Source organism: Choristoneura fumiferana, chromosome 27, assembly GCF_025370935.1.
Source record: "Choristoneura fumiferana chromosome 27, NRCan_CFum_1, whole genome shotgun sequence".
Taxonomy (NCBI): Eukaryota; Metazoa; Arthropoda; class Insecta; order Lepidoptera; family Tortricidae; genus Choristoneura; species Choristoneura fumiferana.
Genome location: NC_133498.1, coordinates 7763663 through 7791256, shown reverse-complemented (window position 1 = coordinate 7791256; position 27594 = coordinate 7763663). Strand labels below are relative to the sequence as shown.

Here is a 27594-nt window from a genome sequence, read left to right as displayed (position 1 = left end):
TCGCACAGCACATCTCTGGTACAAATAAATCATTCATTCATTCATTCATTCTGGTGGAAACAGAGCCTTAGGGAATGGAGTAGAAACTGAATTGGTAGGCAAGGATGTATATACTCGTTGGCAAGGATACACAATCAATTCTTAGCCAATAAATCTTTATTACAGTAAGTTTGTCTATTCGAGAAGCAGAGAGTCTTCAAGCGGCAGCGCCCCCTGACGGTCGAGCGTGCTATCACGCAGCAGCATTTGTACATTTATCTCTGTCAGTTCCTGCAGAAGAAGGACATAATTACAAAAAAAAGAAAGTTATGCTTGACCCGACATATTTTTGTCAAACCCGTGACCAAAGCAGTGTGAAAATTTTATGACTTATTATTAATGCAGAGGGGTGAGGGGTGAAGTTGTTCCATTGTTCAGCAAATAGTAAGATACCTCGTTCTGTATGTTGGCGCATTTTTTGTATCTAGAATAAACCAGAAACGGGAATGAGTCGGCCAAAAAGTGAACGGGGCAGAACTAGAATAAGGGGGGCAGTATCTCGTGCTGTGTGAATAAACTAGTAACGGGAGTGAGCCTGACCAAAGCTTAAGTGAGTCGAGCAAAAATTTGAGTGAGCGGGGCAGACTTAGAATGAGGGGGCAGTAGCTCGTGCTGTGTGAATAAACTAGCAACGGCAGTCAGTCTGGCGAAAGCCAAAGTGAGTCGGGCAAAAATTTGAATGAACGGGGCAGAACTAAAATGAGGGTGCAGTACCTCGTGCTATATGAATAAAATATACTAGTAATGCTAAGGCCACACACACATCGCGATAACGCGAACATTCGCTTTATCGCGATGTGCGATATTCGCGAATATTTCAGCACTTCAGGCGAAGCCGCAGACACTTCGCCCTACTGTCTGTAAACTCGCGCACATCAAAGGCGCACATAAACTATCGATATTTCTTTGTTTGCGATGTGGCCATGCACATTGCACAATGCCGTAGGCCGAAGACGAAGTTTTATCACAATTTTTATCGCGATGTGTGTGGCCCTACCATAACGGGAGTGAGTCTGATGACTGAAATCTGAGTGAGCGGGGCAGAATTAGAATGAGCCGGGTACCTCGTGCTGTGTGTTGGCGGGGTACGCACCGCGCTGCAGGATGGCGGGGCGGCGCGGCTGCCGGGCGATGCCGCGCCCGCCGCCGCGCCGGCTCCGGGGAGCCCCACGCCGCCGTTGCTGACAGCGTATCAAAATCACAACTTTTATATTCTGTAAGTAGGCCGCAACGGGCTCTTTTTACATATCACTTTTTAGGGTTCCAAAGTCAACTAGGAACCCTTATAGTTTCGCCATGTCTGTCCGTCTGTCTGTCCGCGGATAAGCTCAGAGACCGTTAGTACTAGAAAGCTGTAATTTGACATGAAAACATGACATGAAGTGGTTTAATAAAAAAAAGTAAAAAAAGCGGCTAAGATTGCTTGAGAATTATTAGTAGTTTAAGAGTAAATAGCAGCCTAAGGTATAAAATATACCTAAACATGGAAGATTCAGTACACAATACGAAATCCTTAGAAAAATATTATTTGTTTTTTTCGCAATGGCTACGGAACCCTATCCTGGGCGTGTACGACACGCTCTTGGCCGGTTTTATTTATACTACCAGCACTTTTAAAAAGACAATGATTGCAAAGAAGAATGCGCCGTAAAAGAATAGCAGAAAATTATTTTTTTTAAAACAAAATATACGCATTTACTACTAAATCTAACATAGTAAATTAAAAATAAAAATCATGTAAAAGTTTTTTTTATTACTGGGTTGTAGCTAAAGGACCCTTAATTTAAAACTTTTAAGCTAAATAAGCAAAGATAAGCAAAGGCAACATCAAGATAGTTAATTAGTCAAAATCAATTATTAGCCAGAATACGTTCAAGCAAAGCTCAAACTGAATTCCAAAACGAAATTATCCTCGTAGTGTGTTACCGTTGTTGAGCGGAGGCGGGCGTCCCCAAGCGACGGGCGCGCGCGGTGCCGACACCAAAGCAAGCGCCCGTGCACTGTCCGGGACCACGCTGGAAGTTCCCTGACCAACATACAACAATTACAACCAACTACTAGTAGCATAAGCTTTTAAGCAAGCAAACAGACATGCAAACAACCTATCTATAGGTAATGTAATGTAGTATTTTGAAAAAGGTGTTATTTTGGGAACATATTTTTTTGGGCACCAGCGAAACAATAAAACTTTTTTTGTAACTGTTTTTTTTTAACTTTTGATTGCTTTTATTAACTTGATTTTAATTTTCAATCTTTACAGAGAAAAATCCATTATTGACGACTGGGAAGGAAGGACCAAGACAGTACCGGACCCTCAGCGGCTAAAGAGCCCGGCCACGTCCCCAAGTCCTTAGAGCTTATAACGGGGAGTAGAGAGATGGAGACGTTTCTTATCTACTCTTAAATCTTGCTTCAGTCATTTGCTGGAAAGCCGGGAGAGGTGGAGAGGAGCATTCATATTTCCGTTAGGCTCTGCGGGATGCCTGGGTCAGTATTTTTGTTGATCCCCATTGGTTTCTTCCTGAATAGACCCTAGCCTTAATTAGCTGCATAATTAAGTAATTCGGACGTTACTTTGCCAAGGTCCATATCAATGAACTGCAACCAACGCTACCATACTTTCTAACGGAAGAGCAAAGTCAGAAGCGTGTAATTCAGCAATATGAGCAAATATCGAAAGCATACAAAAGCAAACATGCATGGAAGCAAGAACATAATTATGTTCTCTTGATTAGTCCTTAAGACGAAGCCATTCTTAAGGACCGCACGACACCTCCTACGTATACTGGTACAAGTGCATAATCATAAATTTACAGGAGAGCTGTTCAAAGGTTCCAAAACCTGTAACTTTCTCATTTGATGATATAACTTTTCAAAATTTTGCATTGGTTCCAAAGAAAATATTTGCTTTCTACCTGTATTCATGGAATTTTGAAATTTCTTATAGTTTTTGAGAAAATTGCAGATACACTACTATACGCGTATTTTACATCTTGTAGTTGTGCGGTATACTGAGCTAATTACCACTTGCTCCAGTATACGGCGTAATGCGTAGATTACTGATCTAACGATATTTTTATATTGTATATGAATTTTTAGATGAAATACTTATATGGCTTGCAATGAACAATAAAACAGATGCTCTTTTACCTTCATCTATTGATTTATAAACGTTTTTATCACTTGCATCAATATACGCTAACATTAGCATGCCACTTGTACCAATATACCGCTAGTAATGTTTAAACGTGCTATACAAAATACAGAAATATACCTTTATAAAAAACCTCACTTGAAATATAAATGGTTTTATTAAGAAAAGTAATTGTATTAAGTGCTTTAAATTAATGGAAGCACATTCAATGGATTCGTATTCCTGTTCAAATGTGTACTCGTATTTTATTGTGAAAGGTTCCTCATGTGATACACATATCGCATCGCACCCATTTGTATCCACATAACGGTTTAGCTTTTTGTGCCTCTTCAGGGTTCCGTACCCAAAGGGTAGGTATAACGGAAACCCTACTTCTATATACTACTTCGCTGTCCGTCCGTCTGTCACCAGGCTGTATCTCATGAACCATGATAGTTAGACAGTTGTAATTTTCACAGATTATGTATAACTGTAGTCGATATAATATATATATAACAAAAAATAGAACAGAATAACTATTTAAGGGGGCCCCATACAACAAATGTAATTTTTTTGCCATTTTTTTTGCTAATCCTAATGAAGTTGTATAGATGGTATGGAACCCTTCGTGCGCGAGTCTGATTAGCACTTTGCTTAAGCCAAGCTTTGACATGAAATATTGAGTCAAAGTCAAAATATCTTTATTCAATTTAGATTGTAACAAGCACTTATGAATGTCAAAAAAATCTACCACCGGTTCGAAAAAACCTCTGTTGAGAAGAGTCTGGCAATAAACCTAGGTATATTTTGAAAACAGATTTACAATCAGATTTTAGTGATATCTATACATCACAAGTATTTAGCACAACTACATATTTAAAACAGTTCTCAATTCGCTATTTGAGTAAGCACTCGCCAATGCGGATCGGAATTATTTCCAAATTTCCCTATCCATGATATAATTATTAATTTTAATAATACGCCTTATATATTAATGTCTTCTTGACAATAGATTTAAATTTTGTGTCTGTTTCCGAGTCTTGGGAAACTTCTATAACTTCATACGGTTTACCCGTTTTCGCCATATACGTAGCCAGGTACCATTTCTTAGGTGTGTTTAAAAAATTGTGTATAGGGGGTTATTAAAAACCTGTACTATACTTTAAACCACATTAGGGTTACTAATTATTAATATGATCCAAGTAGAAAAATACTGTGATTCGAAAAAAAAAGTTTTGCATAGAAGTGGAGTCGCAAGAAGACTTTCTAATTTCGATGTTTTCCCACTTATATCGTATTAGTAATCAGTAGCCCTAATATGGGTTACAGTATAGTACAGGATTTTTTTATCAACCTGTAGGTATATTGAAATTTACTGTTCTCATTTTAATTAAAGCATGCATGCCTTCGCCTTCTTTTTGGGGATGCTCAACTACCAGAATGCAATGTAATACTGCAATGTTATATTTCTAGCACGCGTACATGTAGGTATAGCCGAGGAAACTAAATCACGTACTGGTACTGGGGTGGAACCGTTGTACTACCAATGTTATGTTGACATCCCATACATTTGCCAAAGAAATCATAGCGAAATAGATCACGAAAGGTTTCACATTGGATTTAGTTCCATGACTGTCTATGAAAAATACGGCTATTGTGGTCTTGCCCTCCGCAATTGTCAGACCAAAACATGTTTTTTTTATATATACTATCAAATTATGTGTTCGTAGAACAGTTTAAACGGTCCACACGCAGCGACGGCTAGCGCGTACACTGAGGCAACTGCCAGTTACACTGGACTTCCCCGGCCCGCGACAATATCGGTGCCGCGTATAGTGGTGCATGTCGGTTGCCTCAGTATACGTTGTACCGATTAGCAAAACGGTGTTAGATACATTCATATACGTCACTTTATTTCCAAAACTAATAGAATATCCGTGCAAATTTTTGTGGTAGGTAAATAAGGAAATATTAATCACAAAATTGCAAAAAACTAAAAATCAGAAATTTGTCACTTGTACCAGTATACGTAGGAGGTATCGCGCAGTCCTCCGAAGGATTTTTAGTTGTCATCGTCTCCGGCTAATACTTCCGAAGCTCTAATTGCTGAAATCAAGCCCTCGGAATACCATGCCTTTCGTATTATAACAGGCTGTAATTCCTCCACGGGACATGTAAGCTCAGCTCAGGATAAGGGTAGCTCAGGGTAAGTTTTAAATGCGACTTCAAGCATAAATTTGAAAATTTTAAAACCTTGTTTGAGACCATACGGCAATTCGCTTGGCTACCACGGCTCTTAAATCATTTTAATCAAACGATAGTATGAACCCTGTCTATTTATGGAAAGATCCATCCAGAAACAGAGTAAAGTTAAGCATTTTAGTAAGCACCTTAGGAAATGACATCTTGGTGATTTCGACGACGTTTTCATTCGGTATGTTGTTGGCTGCGAGACACTCCATGATCTGCTCATGCCCTGGATTTAGGCCCTCCAGCTGTCAAAATAATCACAATGTTTCACCTCTTCTTCTTCTTCTTCTTAGTCGGACACTCTTGTCAGAGTGGTCGTGGTTGCGCAGACGAGGTACATGAAAAGATGTTCTCGCAGATTGACAGCCCTCTTAGCGATGTGCTTCCATTTCTGCCGGTTTGTATGTTTTACCACTCATTGATAATTTTAGATTAAATATGATGCCGTCTCCGTCTGTTCGGACAAAACAAACAGAGACGACATCACAGATATCTGTCACATAAAGTTAATCAATGAATAGTGAAACAGAGGGTACAAGTCAATTTAGTGGCTGTATTATCTAACGCTCTAACTTTCGCGATCGCATTCACCGTCTCTGTCTAGCCTCATCTTACGCCGTGTGACAGAAAGTGGTGAAAAAGATTGTGATTTCACGTGTGAGACAATAAGATCTGTTGACGTCATCGAGACCAGATTAACCTTAGATTAACCGACCTAGTTAATGGGCTAATTGCCTGAATCATTCTTATATACATATATAGTGGTAAATAAGCTTTTATTAAACTTGCAACATTCGTATGTTAGTTATGGTTTCAAAATTTGCAAATCAAATTCTGACCCCTTCCTAGTAGGTGTCTGATTGAGCTGAAATTCGGCATCGACTTGAAACTTGATATAGGTAAGTAGCTTGTATGGCAATAGAGAATATGCAAGTATTTTTTTATTTGTTCAAACATAATTATATAACCGAGTTGTAAAATAATTTTTGAGATACATTAAAAAACAAGAAGATAATATGGACGTTTCAAATTGTCAATTAGACAGAGAGATACGTCATACTTTGAAGTCACATCGTACAACGGCCATAGAAAGTTTATACTTTTCATTTTTCCAGAAAGAGATGGCATGCAAACTTCAATCGCTCATATCTTGCTTATTTTTCAAAAGCTATTGATGATTTTTACATAATAATTATTTTATTCCGGTTTTCTATTAACTTAAATTATTTAAGAGAAAATCTGTGCTTATGCATATTCCCAATTCCATAACAGTATTCAGGAAATGGTGGTGTTGTTAGACCTCTATGACAGCCAATCCCGCGGGGTGCTTCCTCCGCCGATGGGTGTTGAGGTCCGAGCGTACACGGAACCTTTTAGGGCAGCGCGCGCACGGCCACGCGCGCACCCCCGTGTGGATCAGCCGGTGGTTCCGCATAGCCGTCGACCTGCCACACACTGCCTGATTATAATAGTATATGCAACAGTATAACGGGGGTCAAAGGCGAGCGGCGTGAGTTACGATTTGAGCGCAGCGAACATCGTAAGACGACTGAGCTCTTTTGACTTACTTATACAACGTTGCATACAATAATTTTCTACGACTAAGTACAATAGCGGATGAAAAGGTTGACCAGTTTTCAAATAAATTCGTTTACACGTTGCAAGAACATGTTACCATTTTGAATGACATTATGACGGAATATGTCATACTCGGTCGATACTGAGCAAGCAAAAACAGACCAACAGACAAACAGTGGTCCACCTTTTCATTTCGCGACTGTACTTATTACGTACCATGAGGTCGCGGGTGAACAAAGTAATTAATAAACAAATAATAGTTCCTGTTAGAATTTTTAACCTACCTTCTAAAAGCAACGCCACACACGTCACACGGGAAGGGCCGCTCGCCGGTATGCGTCCGCGCATGCTCGGCCAGCATGGCAGGCGTGCGGCACGCGTGTCCGCACACCGCGCACGAGTGCGCGCGCGCCGCCGCGTGCGACAGCATGTGCGCGGACAGCGCCCCGCGCGAAGCGAAGCGCTTGTCGCACACGTTGCAGTGGAAGTCCAGCTCGTGCCCGTGGACCTCTCTGGAATTAGACAATCATCATCATCAAACTGTACACATCCTCTAATACCGCAATTTACACCGTTCGATGTGCTGTCATAATGTTTGCCTTCTCAGTATATTTTATCCTGTCTATCGAATATCTGTAAATCTCTCTCTCTCTCTCTCTCTCTCTCTCTCTCTCTATCTACCTCTATCTATCTATCTAGCTCTCTATCTCTCTCTCTCTCTCTCCCTCTCTCTCTCTAACTATCTCTCCCTCTATAACTATCACTCCCTCTCTCCCTTACTTTCTCTCTCGCGCGCATGCGACAGCATGTGTGCGGACAGAAATAAAAAAGCCAGCAACGAATGTAACACCCTTACAAATTACCCAGTAGCTTCTATCATAAACGGAGCCGTCTGTCAAAGTATGTATGTATGTATCCAACAGTCATATTACGGGCTACATAAAAAAAGCAAGATACTTGAGGTGCTGATGCAGTTTCTGCGCGTGCGCGAAGCTGTCCCCGCAGTGTGCGCAGGCGGCGCGCGCGGCGTGCGTCCGGGTGTGCGCCTCCAGGCCCGCGCGGGACAGGTAGCGCTTGCTGCACACGTGGCACACGTGCACGCCTAGTGCCACAAGGACGAACATTACACGTCAACGAAATAGGAGCTCCGCCAAGCGGTGCCTATTTCTCTTACTTACAAAGCTCTCGTACACGAGGAATTAGCATAATATATAAGCTAGTATAAGCCAAAAGTAGAGACGAGTATTTTTGTATACTGTAGTTTTTAAGTATTTTATTTTGAAAAAATAACTTTCTGCCAAGTTTCTTGCGGCGCATTTTTATGTAAGTTGCGTGAAAATCCGGTAAAAGGACGGAACTCTTCAACGGTTAATGGCATTGACATGCAAGTTTGTATGTAAATGTAGTTTGGGTGAAAATACAAAAAGTACGTTCAGCAAAAAAAGCTTGTATTAAAAATTAAATTTTTACCAAAATTTTATTATTTTTATTTTACTTACTATTAATTCGTAAGGACAAATCACTATGTTCTTTCTTCCTGTGTTTATAGAGCGCAGTTTTGTTTGGCAACACTTCTTCGCAATCACGACAAGGGATTCTAAAGCAACACACATAGTAATTACTTTTTTAAATCAATTTTAGCTTCGATCGAAGAACGACTCTTTACCTATAGATTAAATGCCTAGTGGTTTATCCTATAGCCTCTTAAGCCGAGGGTCGTGGATTCGAACCCAGGCCACATCGGGCCCGGTGCGAATAAAGAACTTCTCATACACCATTGAATTACTTCACAAATCGTGCCGGTTTCCTCGCGATATTTACGTCACCGAATTCGTTTGTAGAGATGGTGCGTATTTACGTTACCAGGTTTTGATACCAGGTTTTTCCTTGCAAGTATACCAACCAGGTACCGACCCGATATACTTGCAAGACTTGAAAGTATTTTTCCATTAAAGTATACTGTCCCTTCAAAGTAAGTACTACTCCGTACTTAAACCTCAAAATTCCAAAAAATGCAAAATTATATCTTACATTCATACGCATGAGGTTCAGATTGTGCTTTAAGTATTTTACGTCTTGCTTGGAATATTTTGAATCTTATCTGTATAATAACAAGGTTTAATTTAAACTTGCAAGAAAGCAAGTAGGTATTCGACTCGTTGCGTTTTGGACAGAAAATACTTTGAAAGTATTTTGATACCTGGTTTCTGCACCTGGTATGAGAGGGTGGACGTACTTTTAAGCCCTGGTACGCGATTTAGCAAGTATAACCTATCCCTATTCGTTTGTAACCACGATCTTCTGCTCGAGGGACCATAAGTCAAACCACTAGGCCACCGTGATGCTTATATGTACAAACATTCTGAAGTGTTATACTTTTACATATAGATTACCTGTAATCGTCTTTAGCCATTTTGGTAGCGCCGTTCCCTTCGTCCAGTCCGGTCTTGCCGTGTACCTTTTTTCTGTGATACGCCACGCTCCAACTAATCGGCGAAAATTATAAATAAGTACCAGTGAGAAAGCAATAATACATCTTAAACCTTAATAAGGTAGAGGCGATTTAGCGACCACATTTGGAAACTGAACCTTATTAATTTCATAATACGTCACAATTTTCATTGTAATTATTGAAAATACGACAAGTTTTAAAAATATTATTTGTTGGGTATGTATGTATTCGATAGCTGTTTTTGATTCTGTGGTAGGTAGTACGCCCCAACAGAATCAAAAGCAGCTATGGAAGGCCATATTGAGGGGTAAGCCACCCGAAAGTAAGTAAGTAAGCCTGACTGTACTGAAGTAAATATTTTTATTTAGGGGCCAACCATAAAGTACGTCACACCAATTTTGACCATTTGACCCCCCCCCCCCATGTCATGAATATAGACCATGGATGATGCTCATTTTACAATTATGTTCCTGAGTCACAAACCCTCTATCTTAATCTCGATTTGATAATAACAGTATACCTGTTCGGGAAGGTCAGGTCGCAGTGGTTGCACTTGTATATGTAATTCTCGTTGGCGTGTTTCATGCGCCTGTGCACCTGAAGGTACGTCCAATGCAGGTACGAGCGGCCGCAGTCCTGACAACAAATTATCACTGTTATAAAATAACTAATTAACAAGCTTGCACTGTTATGTTTCGGCGTGGAGAGTAAGACAGCCGGTGAAATTACTGGCACTTGAGGTATCCCATCTTAGGCCTCTAGGTTGGCAAAGCCTGGTGTTGCAGATGTTTATGGGCGGTGGTGATCTCTTACCATCAGGAGACCCGCTTGCTCGTTTGCCATCCAGTCAAATAAAAAAAAGTAATTTAAAATAAATTATATTTCATTTAAAATAAAAAAGCCAAACAAGAGCGAGTCGGACTCGCGTACCGAGGGTTACGTATGAATTTAAAGGTTTATGTAAATCCTTATTTGCAAAATGTACGGATCATTTCAGATAGTTTATTGACATACCTAGATGTTGACACGATGGTAGATTTTTTGATACCTATTCATAAGTTATAATAACTTAAAATTTGAATATAATTTTGAAGATATTAGGACTTTGATAGAAGTATTTTTTTACTATATGACGGGTTCGATTCCCAAAAATCTTCGAATGCAGTTAAATGGTTTTTAAAATAAAAATGAATTCTCCTTTCAGTAAACTTCCTCTCCATGTGGGTGTCTTAGGACGCCCTGTATATCTGGCCCTATAATACTACGAAGTGCAAAATTCGAACTTCCTATCTTGCCGTCCCGCTTACGCTAATATTATTAAATACAAAAGTGAAAGGGACGGTACGATACGAACTTCGTAATATCCCCTTGTATCTACGTACCTCGCACAAAAAATGTTTGACCACCGGGAACCCTCCGTAGCCCAGGATCCCGTTGGCAGAGGGCCCTGCCTCCTCTTTGAGAGGCTTATCTTGTTTCTTGGCATCGGCGAGCGAGCGCTTGTAGAAACCATGGGTGGTCTTGTGGGTAGTGCATCTAGAAGAAAGGAGTATAACCTAACCAACAAAAAACTGGAAAACCCATTGTCACTTCAAAGTTCAATATCCCAAAAACGGCTGAACCGATTTTGATAAAACATGTCTAAGACCCATCGCTAGAAAAACACCGCATTCAAATCTGTTCACCCGTTTAAGAGCTACGGTGTCACACATACAGACAGACAAACAAACACACAGCGGTCAATCTTATAACACCCCTCTTTTTGCATCGGGGGTTAAAATGGGTCAAAATTGAAGCATTCGGAGCAACAAGGGCTTTCCCTATGTTACAGCATACGCCCTTGTTGCACCTAATGCTTCAATTGTTAAGAGTATCGCCGTCTTGTTTTTGCGCCCGAAAAAATGTGACGGAGTAGAGTTTTTTGTATGGGACATAGAAGCATTTTTATTTTTTCTCTAGTTAAATATTAGTTACACTGAAAAAGATAAACAGTGGCACAGTGACGTAGCGGAAGAAAATTTTGCCGCCCTCTAGTTTAGGGTACTCATTCTAATCGGTCCGGTCTAATCGGTTGGAATTATCATCATCATCCCAGCCTATACACGTCCCACTGCTGGGCACAGTCCTCCTCTCAGAATGAGAACACTTGGGCCGTAGTTCCCACACGGGCCCAGTGCGGATTGGTAACTTCACACATACCATTAAATTTTTACGGTATTTTCTTCCGCCCCGCCCCTACTACGATGCACCACTGCAGTGACACCACATTTCGTTTTATTTGTTAGTTAGATAGAGGACAAATAATTTCGTGACAGAGTGATCAGAAGCAATGCAACGAAAAGAACTTTGACCCAAATACATTTCACAATAACACAAGACACAATAGACAACACGAATAACAGAATGTGTCATTGCGATTTCGAATCGGACACTCGCTCAGCATACTCGTATATATGTTAAGGAAACCTGCACAAAACTGCGAGGTAATTCAGTGCTGCTTCTGAAGTTCCCAATAGCATTGGACCCTTGCGGGAACTATGGACCATGCCCTGTCATTCTTCATTCCGACACGATGGAGATGACAACGACGACGATGATGATGATGATGATGATGATGAATACCACATACCTGGAGTAAGTAGCGAAGCTGACTTTGCAGATGTGGCAGGTGAAAGGATTCTTGACACCTTTGTGTATGCTGCGGTGATTGTTCAACGCTTCTTCTAGGTAGAACACACTGGAATTGGAACATACAAAACTTTACGACATACAAAACAAAACAATACACAATTCAACATAAAACAAATTCTAACCTTGAGATATTTTTTGTCAGTAGGTTCGGGTCAGAGAAATTCTAGAGTCAATGTGGAGCTAGGGTCACAGCGTGATTCTGGGGCAATCTGATTGGAGAATCAATGCTCTGGGGTCAATGTGATGTGAGGGTTAGCGTGATCATGGGGTCAATATGATGTAGATGTCGGGGTATTCTGGCGTCAATGTGATGTGAAGGTCAGCGTGATTTTGGGGCCAATGTGATGTGAAGGTCTAGATGATTCTGGGGTAATGAGATGAGATGCGAGGGTCCGGATGATTCTAGGGTCAATGTGATACTAGGATCAGGATGATTCTGGAGTCAAAGTTATGGTAGGGTCAGCAAGATTCTGGGATCAATGTGATCTGAGGGTCAGCATGATTCTGGGGTCAATGTAGTGTGAGGATCAGGTGATTCTGGGGTCAATGTGATGTATGGGTCAGGATGACCTGGGGTGAATATGATGCGAGGATTAGGGTGATACTGACGTCAATGACGCTCAGTGTGATTTTAGTGTAGGAGAACTCACTCTTCGCAGTACTCGCAGCGGAATGCCTTCTCGACTTGCACGATGCGCACGGCGCGGCGCAGCGCGGGCGGCAGCGGCGCCAACATGGCGGCTGCGCCCGCGCACACGGCCTCGCACGCTATCAGCGCGCACGAGCTGTCTGCGCACGTCACGGACTAGTGGTTAGGGAACGTCACTACGCTACGATCTATCGATATCTATGTATAGACTGCATGTTTCTTACATCAAAACGGCGCACAAAATTTGTTCACAGCGCGGATTTGTGAACCTTTCACTTTAGTTTTTGCAGGTGGTAGGACCTTGTGCAAGGTCCGCCCGGATTGCTACCACCATCTTGCTCGCTAATCCTGCCGTGAAGCAGCAGTGCTTGCACTGTTGTGTTTCGGCGTGGAGAGTAAGACAGCCGGTGAAATTACTGGCACTTGAGGTACCCCATCTTAGTCTTTGGTGTTGCAGGTGTCTATGGGCGGTGGTGATCTCTTACTATCAGGAGACCCACTTGCTCGTTTGCCATCCAATCGAATAAAAAAAAAAAAGTTTGTTGACGTCCGTGACAGGGGTTGTGTCAAAGTAATATTGATGATTGATGCGCCGCGTGTTTTTTTCCAAACAGCCAGTCTAGTGCCGTAAGGTACATAGATGTCAATGCTATGATGCTTGAAGGTTCGAGACCTGATCAGGGCAGATATTTTTATGAAAACTAGCCGTTGCATCCGACTCCGCCCGCGTAGAATTCGTTTATCACTAAAGGGCGCAAGCTATGCAATTTTTTCTCAATGCGAGATAAAAACTATGCCATATCCAACCCCGAAACTCAAACTATCTATATACCAAATTTTGTGTCAATCAGTTCAGCAGTAGACGAGAAGAGGTAACAAACAAGCAGACTTACAAACTTTCGCATTTATAATATTAGTGGAATTAGTGGGATGCGAAAGTTTGTACCTACGTCTGTTTGTTTCAAAAAATGAACTCACCAGGTTTCCTAGTGGCGGGCCGCACGAGCCCACTAGTGGGCGAGAGCACGGCTGTCGGCTCTTCAGCCTCTTCCCTCATTTCCCGCGCGAAAGTCTCGATGCATGCTGCAGATTTAGTGACGTGCTCCTGAATCACAAGTTTACATAAATAAACAAGAAAGTTACTAAAAAGTAAAGTTGTAATATTTTTCGTAAAAGAAACAGAGACAGAGACAGAGAGAGAGAGAGAGACAGAGAGAGAGACAGAGAGAGGGACAGAGAGAGAGAGAGACAGAGAGACAGAGAGAGAGAGAGACAGAGAGAGATTTACACATATTCAATACACATAAAAATGAGAGAGGCCTATGTCCAACAGTGGACGTCCTACGGCTGAAATGATGATGATGATAAAGATGAAATTTGAATAAAAACGTAGAAGAAAAACTAAATAAACGTGTGTGCTATGGCCATTTGTTTTTCTTCACCTCGCTTCCACCCCTTGTGTGTGTGTGTGTGTGTGCGTGCGTGCGTGCGTGCGTGTGTGTGTGTGTGTGTGTGTGGGGGGGGGGGGCTGACCTGCGCGCGCGGCACGTCGGCGAAGGCGCGGCGGCAGGCGGCGCAGACGGGCACGAGCGCGGGGCAGAGCGCCTCCTCGTGCGCGCGCAGGTGCATGCGCAGGCGCGAGCGACGCGTCAGCTGCTTCAGACAGATGTGGCATTGGAACGGCTTGATCTGGGAACAGAATATATACTCCAATAGCGCTTTCAGACAGGCGAAATAACGCTAGATGGCGTTAGAATCGTGAGGGCCGTTTGACGTTTCAGTCTCGCTTGCGATTGGCTCATTTAGTTAATTAACCAATCACAAACGTGACGGAAATATCAAACGAACCTCACGATACTAACGCCATCTAGCGATATTTCGCCCGTCGGAAAACTCTCATTGAGAAACGCCTCCTTTTTTAAGTCGGATAAAACAAAAGATTTTGAAGTTTAAGAGCCTGTTTCACCAATTGTCGACTTACTTTAAGTGACGGATATTAGTGATGCCGTCTCTGTTTGTTTTGTCCGAATAAACAAAGACGGCATTACTTTTATCTGACACTTAAAGTTAGTCGACAAGTGGTGAAACAGGCCCTAAATCTACTTTCGCAGCGTAAATTGTAGTAACAATAGATGTTACGATGCGGTGCTGAGAAAGTAGTGGCATCTCTTTCTGTCTTACAGTCAAGGGCAAAGATATCGACACGGCCAAAGTTGCAAAAATATTGCGGCCTTAATGTTAAGTGCATACAGTCGCGTATACATATGTTTGCAACTTTGGCCGTGTCGATATCTTTGCCCTTGACTGTACAATAATTGGCAACACTACTTCTCTGTAATTATGTGTGCTTGCGTGCGTGCGTACCTCAAAATCGATAATTCTTCATAGTGTACTTTATGAACATTATTCTAAGGATCAATTTTGTTGAATATTGACTTAACGATTTTTTTTCTAGTAGTGACGATGTATGTTTGTGTGCGTGTACGTATGTGTGTATTTTGTAACTCCTTCGCGCTAAAACCGCTCAATAGATTTAGATTACTGTGGCACACGAATAAGTTAACCTCAATACGGCATATTAGGCAAAGCTCTGCGCAGGGGGCGACACTAGCACAAATCGTAAAGAAACCGCCATGACAACGTCAGTTCTCTTTATACTTTGTCGCCATGACGGATCATGAATGACCAAAGAGTATTAATAACTATAGAAATCATGACATATTTATAAGTCAAAATACCACAAACGGGACTTATCACGCTATTATTACACAAGTAATATTTACCTCGACGTTTCGGCAACTGACTATGAGTGAGAATCACGAAAGTTTAAAACGTTATATTTATAAGTAACAAAATAAATGATATTTACATCGATGTAGCGATAGAGCTATATTTCCAAAACTTTAATCGAAATAATATGATATTACGGCATCCTGCGGACATTTAAGATACTCAAAAAACATAAACCATAAACATAATTATGGTATGTGCTAGTGCTGCACTCTGACGGGATAAAATTGCAGTAATATTCCCTATTAAACACATTGTTCAATTGCACAGTTCCCGTGTGACAGCAACTAACCTCAGCAGAAGAAGTCACAGGTAACCGCTAGTTACCTACTTACCTGTAAATGCGTGACTCCATGCTCGTCCAGCGTCTGCTTGTCCAAAAACCTCTTGCCACAAGTCCCGCACACGTAGCGGCGCGTGTCTGTGTGCGTGCGACTGTGTTTCGTCAACGTCGCCCTGCACACAAACAATCATTCATCATCACAGCTTACTCCCACTATTGGGCACCGGCCTTCTCTGGATCGGGGAGCGGCACAGTGAATGGCCGCGATCCCATGGCGCTTCCATAAGCAGAGTGGACAAATGTCATTTTAGTGGATATGCTGCCTAAAGTGAGAGAGAAATTCTCCATTATACTTATCCGAAAACAGACGACAAAAGTCTATTCTGTTCTCTCATTTATCCTTCGTTTCTTATTTTAAAAATGGTGCAGCTTTACCCCCTTATTCATAAACGACAATCAAACCTATTTTAGTTAAAATGCCGCTAAAATTCGTTTGTCCTTATCTGTCACTTCGACATTTGTATGTGTTAGAAAGGGACAAAGCATTTGTTAGTTAACATATGCTTGTTAAGTTTTATGAATAAGGGGGTTAGACTGGACACTGGACAGTCATTATACTCGTATGTATACGCACTGGGTTAGCGTGCAGAACTCCCTGACACTCCATGACCCTAACTATAGTCATACAAGTTTGTTACTAACTTGACTTTTCTCAGGGTCTACTGCCAACTGACAGGAAGAAGGTTTTTCTGCAGCCCTGGACCGGGCACTACCAGCGCCGTTGCTTGTGGTGTCTGAAGTGGAGATGGTCGAACAGCTCCGTCTCCATCTCTTCAAGGTAGCGCAGCTTCAGGGTCTACTGACCTGAGGAAGGTCTTTCCGCAACCCTGGATCGGGCACAGCACGCGCCGCTGCTTGTGGTGCCGGAAGTGGAGATGGTCGAACAGCTCCAGCAGCGGACTCTTCAAATTGGTGCAGCCTCAGTCTACTGCCAACTGACCTGAGGAAGAAAGTCTTTCCGCAGCCCTGGACCGGGCACTGCCGGTGCTGCTGCTTGTGGTGCCAGAAACGTAGCTGGTCAAACAGCTCTGGTGGCGAACTCTTCATCGTAGTGCAGCCTCAGTCTACTGCCAACTGACCTGAGGAAGAAAGTCTTTCCGCAGCCCTGGACCGTGCGCTGCCGGCGCCGCTGCTGTGTGTCCAGAAACGTAGCTGGTCAAACAGCTCTGGTGGCGAACTCTTCATCGTAGTGCAGCCTCAGTCTACTGCCAACTGACCTGAGGAAGAAGGTCTTTCCGCAGCCCTGGACCGGGCACTGCCAGCGCCGCTGCTTGTGGTGCCTGAAGTGCAGATGGTCAAACAGCTCAGTCTCCGTGGCGAACTCCTCGCCAGCGCACTCGGTGCACGCGAACTTCCCTGACGGCGTACGCATCGATGTGGTCTCGTGGAATTGCCTGAAGTGAATTGGAGATATATAATGTATTTTCTTTGTTTCTACTTAGTTGTCTGATAAAAAAATATTTAAGGAAATCTCTTCGAATGTAAACAGACTCGCTGGGTCACAAGACACAGGCTTAGCCTCAATTGGGGTCCACCAGACACTGCTAATTTTTATGTTTTCATTTTTTGCTGTATTTTTTCGTATTCATTTAATAAATAATACTTAAATATTTTTAAATTTTACTTTTTCTTCATAAAGCCTCCCAAAGCCAAGTAAGCTTTTGCATTCTGAAGGCAAGCTTACTCAACATCAATCTCCGGGCCAACTTGTACAGTCACCTGCAGTAATATCTACCCCAACAAAACGTGCATAAATATCTGATACGACTCTATTTCCAGGGCCGGTACGTGTCAGATATTTTGCACGCTCCGCTGTGGCAGATATTATTGCAGGTAACTTTACAACTGTAGTAACAGTATACTCACATGTGGAACTTCAGTCGTACTTTGGAAGTGAAGGACTCGTTGCAGTTGTGGCAAGTCACTATCTGCGGATCTGAAGTCAGTTCCGAAGGTTTCTTCTTGCGAGACCTCTGTCGAAAGAAAGAATCTGCTGAAGAAGTCTTTGCCCACATTGTACCTACCACACACATTAAGTTAATAAGTGAAATATACCTCAACAAGTAAGCCATTATTGGAATCATCCGGGCTTTGTCTGGGCCTGCCTTGGGCTCTCTGAAATAATAAATATCAGTTTATAAAAAAAAAGTTAACCAAACTGATCAGTAGAGAGCGGATTTGAAGTAGCGATTACAAGTTTAATATGGATATGATCTCGACTAGTACAAGTAAGTATATTTATAGCTCCGCCGCCAATTTGGCCCGTATTTCGCTCACTGCGCAGGTATATCGCCAGGAGCTCTTTTTACGTGCGTTCATTTGTATAGTGAGTTGATCAAATACAACCGGCGTATAAAGAATACCTAAAGTAGTATCTGCTGAAAACGACCTTTTCAACCGCTATCAGTTTCCTGTCTCATATGCTGAAGAAATTACCGTAGGCAAGAAATTTTAATTAATTGTAATTGTACCGCATGCACACCATATCTTTTACAAAATCCTTCCATTTCAGAGCTTCAGTACAAGCGACAGGAAACTGATAGCGGTTGAAACGCTCCTAGAACTATTTGTTTCGCCAGTTTGAATATACCTCTTTCTTTATGCTCATTTTGTACAGTCACCAGCACCAATATCTGACAACAAGCGTGCATAAATATCTGATACTACTCTATTTCTAGGGCCGGAAGTACGTGTCAGATATTTTTGCACGCTCCGCTGTGGCAGATATTAATGCTGGTGACTGTACCTAAGTGCTTCATAGCGATCATGTCTTACCTTCAAGAAGTCCTCCTGTGTGGGCACGCAAATGACAGTTTCGTCCTTGTTCAAGCATTTCCGTTTACGCCCGCGCTTCCGGCATTTGTGGGTAGAAGCGTCTATCATTATTTGACTGGAAATGTTATATCGTTTAAATAAAACGAGACTAAGGGGCTGTTTCGCCACTCATTGATTAATTTTATTTGACGGATAAACGTGATGCCGTCTCCGTCTATTCGAACAAAACAAACAGAGGCATCACATTTATCCGTCAAATAAATTTAATCAATGGATGGTGAAATAGGGGGTAAATATAAAAGCACGATTTAGTCAACACAATTACCACTTTTATGTTTGTAATTTATCATTAATTACTATACTACATTTTATTTCAAATCCTTTGACGGTGTTAATACAACAATTACCTATGCTATATTATTTAGTTCTACTTTTTACTTTACGTAACTTTAGTTAGATACTTACACAAAATAACCAGAATTTAAATTAAAAAACAAAACAATACGAGAGCTAAAAAAACGCAAAACAATTAAATACAGTCAAAGGAAAATAAGAGACACCTGTTTCACCGGTAAAATGAAATCAAAAATACCTTTGCGTTTTTACCTCAATACATATAATTTACTGAATAGTAGATTGCCAACATGAGCATAAAACGAGCCATTTTAACTAAGACGTTCATATAGCCACCCGAGCCAGTACGGCGAGGGTGGATAGACACGTCGAGGGGAAAATGGGTTTAATGGTCGAGTTTTACACTCTGCTTTTCACTTAGATTTTATTTTGAGACTTTTATTTTTGATGCATTATTACATAATATTTTTTTTTCAGTTTTATTGATTTATTTGATGGATTTTTAGTTTTATATAAATTAAAAATTATAAAAAAAATATGTAGAAACTTTTTTGTTTGTGGCTGACACCTGCATGGGAATGAGAAGTGAAAAAGTATTTGTATCGTGTTATCTTGTACTAATAAAACCATTTTTAGACAAGGACTGTTATATTATAAAGAGTTATATTTATTAGTATTTTCGTTTTATCAAATTAACTCTCGTGTCCCCTATTTTCTTTTGGGTACTATACAATTTCTCTACTTTTGTTAAAATATACACATCACGCAAAATCAACTTGTTTAAAATTACTTCCGAAGTTTCGGCAGCAACAGTCATGGTCACGAGTTAACAAATCAATTTTGCATGTGATTAAGTTTCCGATATAAAATGAGTAAAAATGGCGATAATTTCAAAACAATTTCTCTATTCTACCTGCAACTTTCACATTTCTGAGGCGTCTTAAATAATGAATCTTCTTTTTTCTCGTTGCCCTAGAACCGGAAACGCTAGTTTCAGTACTACACTACATAATAATTATATGTTCTGAACATTCGCCGTGCATAATATAGTCTATAAATCGTCACCGGATCGTGGCATTCGCCAGATCATGAACTACCTAGACTTATAATGAAACGCCGCCATTTCATGTTATGCGTGAGGCTGTGAAATATGTATGTCATGAACCAAAAGTAACGCTTGATTTACCTATGCTCGCTCAGCGCTGCTCTAGTGGAAACAGCTCGGCGGAGTGAGGAAAGGTAAATGAAGCGTGTCTATTGGTTCATGACTATCATGACAAACACATTCTTCGCACATCTCTGCTGGAAACTCAGCCTAAGAATTGGCCAGGATTAACATGATGTGCCTAATAAAAATACGGAAGATATTACCACTCAGTCTGTCAAAAAAATGCTTGCATATTCATTATTTTTTAAGCAAACGTTCTGCTACTAAACAAATATGGTCCTTGTGTCAAAATGAACTCATTTCTTCGTGGACAAAGTCGCCGTCAAAAGCTATTACATCATACCTGCAGCAAATTATGGAGCTGATCAGCTGATTCATCATCAGCAGTGTGCACTATCCAGATGGCTTCTTCGTCACTCGTGTCCAAGGCTTCTTGTTTCACCTCCGTTTTGATCACCATATCGCCCTAAAATGAACCGGGATTAAATCTGTTTCTCCCTTTAAAGCCAAGCACCAGCAGAACGAAACTGAAGTGGCAGTGGGCGGGGAAAATTGCTCGCAGGACTGATGGCCGATGGGGTCAGAAGGTTCTCGAATGGCGTCCGCGGACCGGGAGACGAGCTGTCAGTAGGCCTCCAACAAGATGGATCGACGACCTGGTAAAGATCGCGGGATCGTGGTGGATGCGGTAAGCACAAGATCGGTCTGAGCGGAGAGCTTTGGGGGAGGCCTATGTCCAGCAGTGGACGTCTTTCGGCTGACATGATGATGATCTTGTTGGAGACCGACAGCTCGTCTCGTTAATTTACCTCAAACATTCGCTGTCTGCGGGGAAATACTAAGTAAGTAATTATTAAATTACCCAAACTTATTAATAAATTACCACACACCAGTGCACACTATTCTTCATCTTCTATCTATAAGCAACGCGCAGTGCCAGTTTGGGGAGCTACTACGAAATTCGAAAATCGAAGTTCATATCGTACTGTCCCACTCACTCTCGTATTAAACAATATTAGCGTCAGCGAGACGGCAACGTACGAAGGGCTGTCCCTAGCGCACTGCCTTTATGGCACCGCAGACGGCGAGTGTTTCACATTAGTATAGTGTTCAACTTACATTGGTTGATTCGGAAACTTCAGAGGTCTTCCCATCATCAGCTTTAGCAGACTCATCTGCAAGAATAACCACCATTTAGAAAAGTTTCAAAGTTCTGTCTTAAAACATCTCTTAAAAGGCTGAATAGATTTTACAAAAACCTTTTTTTTACTGAATTAAATTAGGTCATTTCCTTTAGGAGCTACGACGCCACAATCAAATGCACATACTATACGCGTCAAACTAATAATATTCTTCTATTTTACGTTGAAGATTAATCAAGTAGGTAGGTAACCACTCTAAATACCTTTTTGCTCTTTCTCGCATTTCTTATTACTTCTGGTACGTTTAGCCACCGGCGACGCAGCAGGCGATTTTGTCTCTGTCACTAAAATAATGGATTTACCCAATTAATAATAGAGGCGTTTTGGTTTTACTGTAAGTATATTATATGTGAAATAAATATAAATAAATCAATCAATATCAGACAAAACTCCTTACCTGTCTTTAAGCCCCCTAAATTCCGATGTCTGATCAGAGATCATAAACGTTATCCCCCTTACGGACCCAAAGTAAATCCTGTAGAAAGTCTACATCTAACCTTTATCGTCAGTCCCATTTTCCTTTGCTTTAGTCGTGTGGTCGTGCGCTGCTTTCAAGTGACCTTTAAGCCATTTGTAGTCAGCATATCCTTTAAAAAATATAAAAGTTCAAAATCTGGCGCTTGTTGTACCATTAGACAAATAAAATAAGTAGTGTATCAACTATACATTTTTAAACAAGTTTCTATCAAATGAATATGTCGCTAAAGTCGAACTTTCAAGTTGACAGACACGTCTTTTGGCTTGTTTTATGACATGCAAATGCAAACGATTATCAACTTTAGGGTGGTAGACCATCTTAGGGTGGTAGATTATCAAATAAATGTTTTTTATTTCCCTCGCAGTGGTCGTGAAAAGCACAATGTTTAGTCCCGGCCTAAAGTGCAATAGATGAACTCGTATTATCGAAGGCCTCCTCTTCGGGTCGGCCTTCAAACTAACTCGTTCATCTATTGCTTACTTTCCAGCATCTACAAAAATGTACTATTCATTCATTTATAAATCTCATGAGACTTTCGTAAAATTCCGGAATTTCGATTCAGCTGCTGAATCTTATAATAGTTTTGTTAATAATATAATTACCATAGTTGCACAAAGGGCACGGAAAGACCTCGCCATCTTCCAAAAGATGTCTATGCACGTCACCATGCTCCATCAACTCCGCCAAATCGGCAAACACACGCTCGCAAAATCTTAAAACAAAGTATAAGGACACCAAAATAAACCAGTCAAAAGTGTGTCAGACTCACGCGCCGAATTAACTTTTGAGAATCTTTGAATGCAGAGTCGTTTATTTTTAAAAATAAAAGAATATTTGCTTAAAGTTAAATAAGCTAACTCAGGGCCTACGCTAGCTAACACTTTAAATTAAATAAAAATAGCTGTGAAAAATAGTACGAGCAGCGCTAACTGCGCGCGTCGCGGGTACAAGCACGTGCGCCCGCGCAGTGCACCCGCGCCAGCTAGCGTAAGCCCTAAAGAATTTAAGTCAGTTTCCCTCCAGGGCGCATCAATTTTCTCCACCCTCTATAAACTAGAGATGCAGTTACAGCATTAGTCTTACCTGCATTTTAATTCGCTACTGGCATTGCTGTCGCGCTGATACATTCCCAAAAACTCCTTCACATCCTCATCAGCCTCATCCAAATTGTTTATGACATCGTCTATCTCCGGTCCCGCCTCTATGATTTCCACATCACTAGAATCCTCCTTCTCATCTTTAATTACGCTGTCCTTGTTTATTATTTCACCATCAGAACCAATTTCAACTTTAACAAAATCCAATTGCTTAGCACTCGATTTCAACATCTTGGATTCTATTTTATCTATGATCGCTGTTGCTTCACCAATATTGACGAAACCACTCTTAATATTTTTAAAATCAATCGAATTCGTTTTCTGGAATATGTATTGCTGATTATTTCTGATAACTAGGTACTCGTCGGGATCTAGATTTTTATTGGGACTCTTCATTCTAGATGGCTTGAAGTTTTCATTTAAACAATGTTCGCAGATGATTTTGAGTTGCGTCGATAATTTCTTAGGTGGCGAAGATCTGTGTAACCTTTGATCTTCATTATCAAATAAGTATAGTTTCTCCATATTATTATCGACAAATTTTTCGCAAATAAAACAGTTTTGGCTCTCATTTTGTCCTATTAGAGTCCCATCGACATCAACGTAAGGCATGGGTTTAGCATTCCACGCTTTATGAACTGGTCGGGATGGGTCAGTTTTGCGTACATGCCTCCGCTTATCATTATATTGGTAGCTTTCATAGGATATAGGTATTGGTGGATCTTTAAACATATTTAAAACCTCATCTCTAGTTGTAATGTAATTATCAGTTTTATTATAAGTGTTTTCATCGTATTTCTTATAGTTATCTTTGATCAAACTTCTAGGTGATTTGTTTCTAGTTGTTACCGTATTAAGAGCAGTAAAAGTTTTATCACTGTTATTTTCTAAATATTTCGTGAATTGAGCTTCGAAGCCAGAAGTATTATTGCAAACGAGTTTGAATGGTAGACTGTTAGCGAATCCTTTTTTAGGGCTGGAGTTTGACCACTTGGACACTGGACTTTCAACAATGTTGATCATTTTGGTATTAACATTCTTTGGTTCTTCTATGTCGTCGATACCATCATCAATATACTTGATGAACGGTATTTTTTCAGCGGTAAAATCTATAGGTTGATCTTCGTTGTCGAAATGTATTTGCGAGGCTTTGATTTGTGTGCCGTCGTCTAGTACGTAGACTAAGTCGTCGTTATTTGGCTCTAACATTTGATCATAGCTTTGGCTGAGTTGTGGATACTCTAGCATGTTGTTTTCAGCATTCATAAGGAATTGGTAAATGTTGTCGGTGAGGGCTACTGGTTGGTTTCTGGTCACCGAATTAAGGTCTACTTCGTAACCAAGTAATGCGCTGAAATAAGATGGTAAATAATGTACAGGAAGTTAAGTAAATGTGTAATAGATGTGGCATTGAGGACGTTCTAAAAAAGTTAATTTAGATTTTATAAAAATGCCACGATTTTCGTTTCGTCATTTCTTTACCGTTCTAATAGTTACTTTTTAATTGCAATAGTGTTTACTTATGAATGATTGTACCGGTGTGCGTAAAAAAATCCTTACGCCTTATTCTCTTTTATTACTCGTTTAAGTCTTAATTCTTAATTCACTGCGAAAATAATTGCAATTGGCGCCTAGTGCGCGCCCATGCCTACAAAATTGTACCGGCGGTGTGCGTAAAAAAAACTGGCGGCGTCCTTACGCCTACAAATGCATCAGGCTCATTTGGTGTCGTCCCAATGCCTACAAAATTGCACCAGCGTACGTATAAGTGATTGTGGCACCCCCACGCCTTCAAAATGGCGCGGGGTGCGTAAAAGACTTGCGCCTCCCCCCCCCCTCCCCACACCTACAAAATTGCGCCAGCGTGCTTAAATGACTTGTGACACCTCCAAACCTACAAATTTGCGCCGGGGAATGCTTAAATAACTTGTGGCGCCTACAAAATACACCTACAAAATAGGGATGCTTTATTTTAGCCCTGAAAACCAGATTAATTTTCGATTAACTGCAAAATTAGATTTTTTGTTGCTTTAAAACAAATAAATAGTTAGTTGATTGAGTTAGCGAACAAGTGACGTCATATGTTGCTATTTCCATTCAAACTCTATGGGAGAATTGTGTATTTTCAGCTCATAAAAAGTACGTCAGTTGATTGGTGGAGTCAACAGCCCTATTGCGACAGGGTGCGTAAAAGCCTTGTGGCGCCCCTACGCCTAAAGAAATGCGTTTCCAGGGCTTTTGTATGTAAAAACCTTATTTTATTGAGACAAAATATTTAAAGATTAAGAGATGTGAGTCAGGAGCCATCCATAAAGTACGTCACACCAATTTTGATCATTCCCCCACCCCTTGTCATACGTATTGCTATGAAAATCTCAAAATTATCACAATGTCAATTGTCACAAACCACCTGACTCCTCCCCCCCCCCTAAATGACCCCTCATCTGGAAAATTTTATGGGGGATGGAAAGTTTCAATTATAGAAAACCCTGCTTGGGCTGAATAACTCACTTGGCTTTGAGTAAGAATGTCTGGAAGTTGTCATGGGGCTGGATACTGAGGGACACCTCCTCGCCCGCTGCATTCTCCATGCACAGGATGAGCGGAGGTTGTTCCGCCATCATAGCAGCTGAAAAATAGCACCTTATGTTAATCACATTACTTTCATGGTTGGGTGAAAACTGGCTTAAGGCTCTGTCCTGTTCAACTTCAACCTAATGACGTTCGCCTCTTGGTAACGGAGTGACCATGATTCCTCTAGGAGGGATGGCCTTGATGCATACCATAAAGGCATACAATAATCCTGTAAATGGCTATGTGTCACTATGTTCATACTAAATCGTATGGTTCTCCTTTAATAAATAAAAAAATACCATAAGGGTTTATTTTTCATTTTTATAGATAACAAACAACTGTACATTGATGTGTGGACATTGCAATAGCAACTTTTGAGCCGCAGTTTACTCACAAAAGAAAAAGAAAAACAAGAGCGTGTCGGACACGTCCAGGATGGGGTTTTGTAGCTGTTATGAAAAAATCAAGTAATATTTTTCTAAGCATTTCATATTTTGTAATGTTTTAAACTTTCGTGATTTTCACTCAAAGTCAAAATACCACAAACGGGACTTATGATGCTAAAACACACGAGTAATTAATATTTACCTCAACGTTTCAACCAGATTACAGTGGCCATGGTCACAAGTAGACTCAGAGTCCCGTTAGTGGTATTTTGACTATTTTGTATTGTGTACGGAATCTTCTAAGTTTAGGTATGTTTTATACCTTAGGCTGCTATTTACTCTTAAACTACTAATAATTCTCAAGCAATCTTAGCCGCTATAATTTATCTTGTAAATTTGATGTAGGTACATATGTACTACCATTCTGATTTATTTTAATTTTTCCACCCAACAGTTCAGATTTTAGAGGGGCGGATGCTCAATTGTATTGAAAATTTGCACTTTTAAGTTGAATATTTTAATAGGAATTTTATTGGCATATCTTGGGTTATTTTCCAGGGGAATCCTGGCCTGGATTCTTGTGTGAAGATATCAGCATTACAGAATTTCGAATCAGTAGCCCAACATCCTGGGGTAGGCACTAGACCATACTGACAACATACGCCTATGAGAATTTTAATATTTAAGATACCAATTGACGTGTGTACATTTAGTTAAATACCTATCCAAACCAAACAAGTATAGATGAAACAACATAATAGTGAGTATGGCTTGCAAGAAAACAAATTTTTAGGCAGTAAGTATCCTGAAAACTTACTTTTCTAATTACTTCCATACACTTCTCAGCAGCATTGGTTATAAAGGCATAGGTAAACTTTCAAGTCACATAAAATCAGACAAGAATAATTTTCAGTAAAATTTTAAGATAGTTTGCCATTTTTTATGGTTTTATACAAAAAACTATTAAGGTAAAATGGTTACACATATTGCAACAGATAAATAACTAAAATGTAAAGATTCTTCATAGAAATATTAGAAATACGTGAAAGTGTGGGGTGCGCTTTTTAAACGCACAGTAGATTTTAAACTGAAACTATTAATTTTGTCGTAAAGTTTATGAATTTTAATTTCCAGCCAAGGCAAGCTACTACAAGGTATGAATAATAAAAAGGACTGGCCAGTAAAATAACACACAAAATTAAACTGCCAGTAACATCCCTTGATTATCGCGCATTTTCGCAATTTAATGGACGTGAAAACCACCGTCAACATTATATTTACACAAAAAAAGGGAAATAACTTACCAAATGCTCTATTTACACTGAAAAATCGTCAATTATCTTCAACAACTGGCACATTTTTGAAGAAAAACAAATGCAAACTTTTGAATTTGAAAGAACGAATTCAAAACATCAACATTCTGTCATGCCATAAACAATTCGATTGTCGAAACATCAATTTATGAAAGTAGGTTCCGTACACGTAATTATTGTTAACGTCCTAAAAAAGTATTTCGAAGTTCATTTCATTAATGACGAGAGAAAGCAACTTACTACTGTTTACTGAGAATATTGGAAATTATTTATTAATTCAAATTTTCACTGTCAAAAGATAAACAAACGCAACCAAACCTAG

The 27594-nt window shown here is 40.4% G+C and overlaps 1 protein-coding gene across 4 annotated transcripts; it reads right to left on the bottom strand.

Moving 5' to 3' along the window:
* Positions 1-160: 160 nt before the first annotated feature.
* LOC141443630 (uncharacterized) lies at positions 161-27594 on the bottom strand. Of its 4 annotated transcripts, none has more exons than XM_074108976.1 (27): positions 27264-27594; positions 25511-25628; positions 22986-24350; positions 22505-22614; positions 21922-22011; positions 21628-21708; positions 21342-21397; positions 20566-20688; positions 19968-20026; positions 18701-18815; positions 17981-18040; positions 17792-17898; positions 17143-17319; positions 15918-16038; positions 14326-14481; positions 13771-13897; positions 12794-12932; positions 12082-12189; positions 10835-10988; positions 9973-10088; positions 9394-9486; positions 8500-8597; positions 7958-8102; positions 7285-7512; positions 6723-6867; positions 5563-5667; positions 161-270 (listed from the first exon to the last, which is right to left on the bottom strand). In XM_074108976.1, the coding sequence occupies exons 2-27, from the start codon at positions 25621-25623 to the stop codon at positions 175-177; spliced, it is 4287 nt and encodes a 1428-aa protein (XP_073965077.1). In that variant the 5' UTR covers positions 25624-25628; positions 27264-27594; the 3' UTR covers positions 161-174. The 4 variants fall into 4 exon arrangements, 3 of the variants coding, with proteins under 3 accessions (XP_073965077.1, XP_073965075.1, XP_073965076.1); XM_074108974.1 differs by lacking the exon at positions 161-270 and adding an exon at positions 1882-2065; XM_074108975.1 differs by lacking the exons at positions 161-270; positions 27264-27594 and adding exons at positions 1882-2065; positions 26777-27086.